Raw genomic sequence first — 1708 nt, 5'->3', positions numbered from 1 at the left:
AACCGGAATAAGAAAACTAGCGCACAATACTTTGGAAAATATAGAGAATGAATACATCATCTTCGTGATAATGGATGATATTATAGTTTAGGTATAACAAAGAAGACGGAAGGTTTATTACATTTTGTAGTACTAACTGTACACTGATAATCATAATTCTATGGTCGTATATTAGTAATTTAGCTTCGTAAACAAATCATCCTCCTGACTAGAAAAATGTATTTTCAGAGTACGATGTAGGGCGACTTTATATTATGAATACAGTAAAGAAAATTTCTTACACTGCAATTTTGTATATCATCCATTTCAACAACTGTTGATTTACTGAATTCTTCCACTGGTCCCTTGTTTTGGTTATTATCTTTCAAATTATAACACAATGTACAATCTCGTCTATATTGAAGTATGTAAGCATGCGGATCATCATAATGATAGAATGTGTACTGTTTACACATTCTTGTTGGCTTTTGGTAAGGAAGTCGTTCGGATTTTCCACATCCTACACCCCCCACAATATTAGAACCAGTCGTTCGACAGGCAGGTTCATAATGTACTGAATGAAACGCATTCTGTTCACTCCAACCACATAAATCTATTGTAATTATTCTGTTTACATCAGACTTGGGTGGATTCTATAACAAGTTATGAAAATAAAGAAACGGCACAGCTTATATGAGGAATACAAAATCTATGGAGAAAATTAGTCAAATATCACTTCATGAAAATAAACTGATTTGAAACTTATGGGATAATTCAAAGAGGTCACTTCCACCTGGATTAGACAGTGGTTATGTCGCCTGAAGTAATAATAAAAGTTTATTGCCTGAGCCATTCTACTAAGGGATCAACAGTTTGTAGTGACCGGCCAGTCTCGATAAGAACACGATTGGAATAATAGAAACAATTATTATTATTGTAACCAATTGTACCAGAGATTGTTTTACTGTATTTGTTTAACTGTATCCGTTTCACTTCTTGTTCCATATACCGCCTGGTTTGGTTCGAGCTTGCTCACGCACTGCTTGTTCGCTTGTACTCTTTGGCACGTCTCGGTATTATTTCGATACCACGAGATCGCCAATAAATATACTTGATCTGGACTAATAAAGCCTTCTGATTTACGGGCTATCAAGGGAACCAAGTCATATTTGTACGCGTAATCGAATAGTAGTGGTGATCATAGTCCGCCCACGACTCGACATCCACTACAACTGGTGAGCCCGACATCCACTACAAGTTCATGGAGTTCAGTTTACCATTCTATTATGATATAAAACATAATTGTTGATTTATAAGAACCAGTTCTTGTAAAAAATAATATAGAGGAAGACTATTTTAATAATTAGTAATGATTATTAGGATGTGAAACTAACTGCTCTACAATTTGCATAGAAGAACCATTGAAATTGATGTATACTAACCGGTTTCATTGTGAAATAAATAAACGGCTGTTACGCATGTAAACTTCTTGGTTGAAGGCCGCAATCGTAGATTAGTCCATGGTTAGAAACCTTGAGTGATATGGGATTGAACTAATTGTATTAGTGTAGATCTGTTGACTACAAATCTTACTTTAGATAGCAAGCTTTTCATTCTTTGATTTCATTCGTTCGTTTCAAATTATATTCTCTATATTTAGTCATGATACTGCGATTATTGTTCCGCTTTTTTTGCCGTCCATGCATTAACTTTAATTCATGTATATATT

General features: G+C 34.5%; 1 protein-coding gene across 1 annotated transcript; it reads right to left on the bottom strand.

Moving 5' to 3' along the window:
- Positions 1 to 281: 281 nt before the first annotated feature.
- Smp_139420 (hypothetical protein) lies at positions 282 to 1430 on the bottom strand (the record flags this gene model as incomplete). The annotated part of the gene is made up of 2 exons (XM_018798813.1): positions 282 to 632; positions 1422 to 1430. Coding segments are annotated over 2 exons (360 nt in total), but the record flags the coding sequence as incomplete, so codon positions are not given.
- Positions 1431 to 1708: the final 278 nt, after the last annotated feature.

Source organism: Schistosoma mansoni, chromosome 7 (genome assembly GCF_000237925.1).
Source record: "Schistosoma mansoni strain Puerto Rico chromosome 7, complete genome".
In the NCBI taxonomy this organism is placed as follows: Eukaryota; Metazoa; Platyhelminthes; class Trematoda; order Strigeidida; family Schistosomatidae; genus Schistosoma; species Schistosoma mansoni.
The sequence above is the reverse complement of the archived record's forward strand: the minus strand, read 5'-3'. Positions and strand labels throughout refer to the sequence as shown.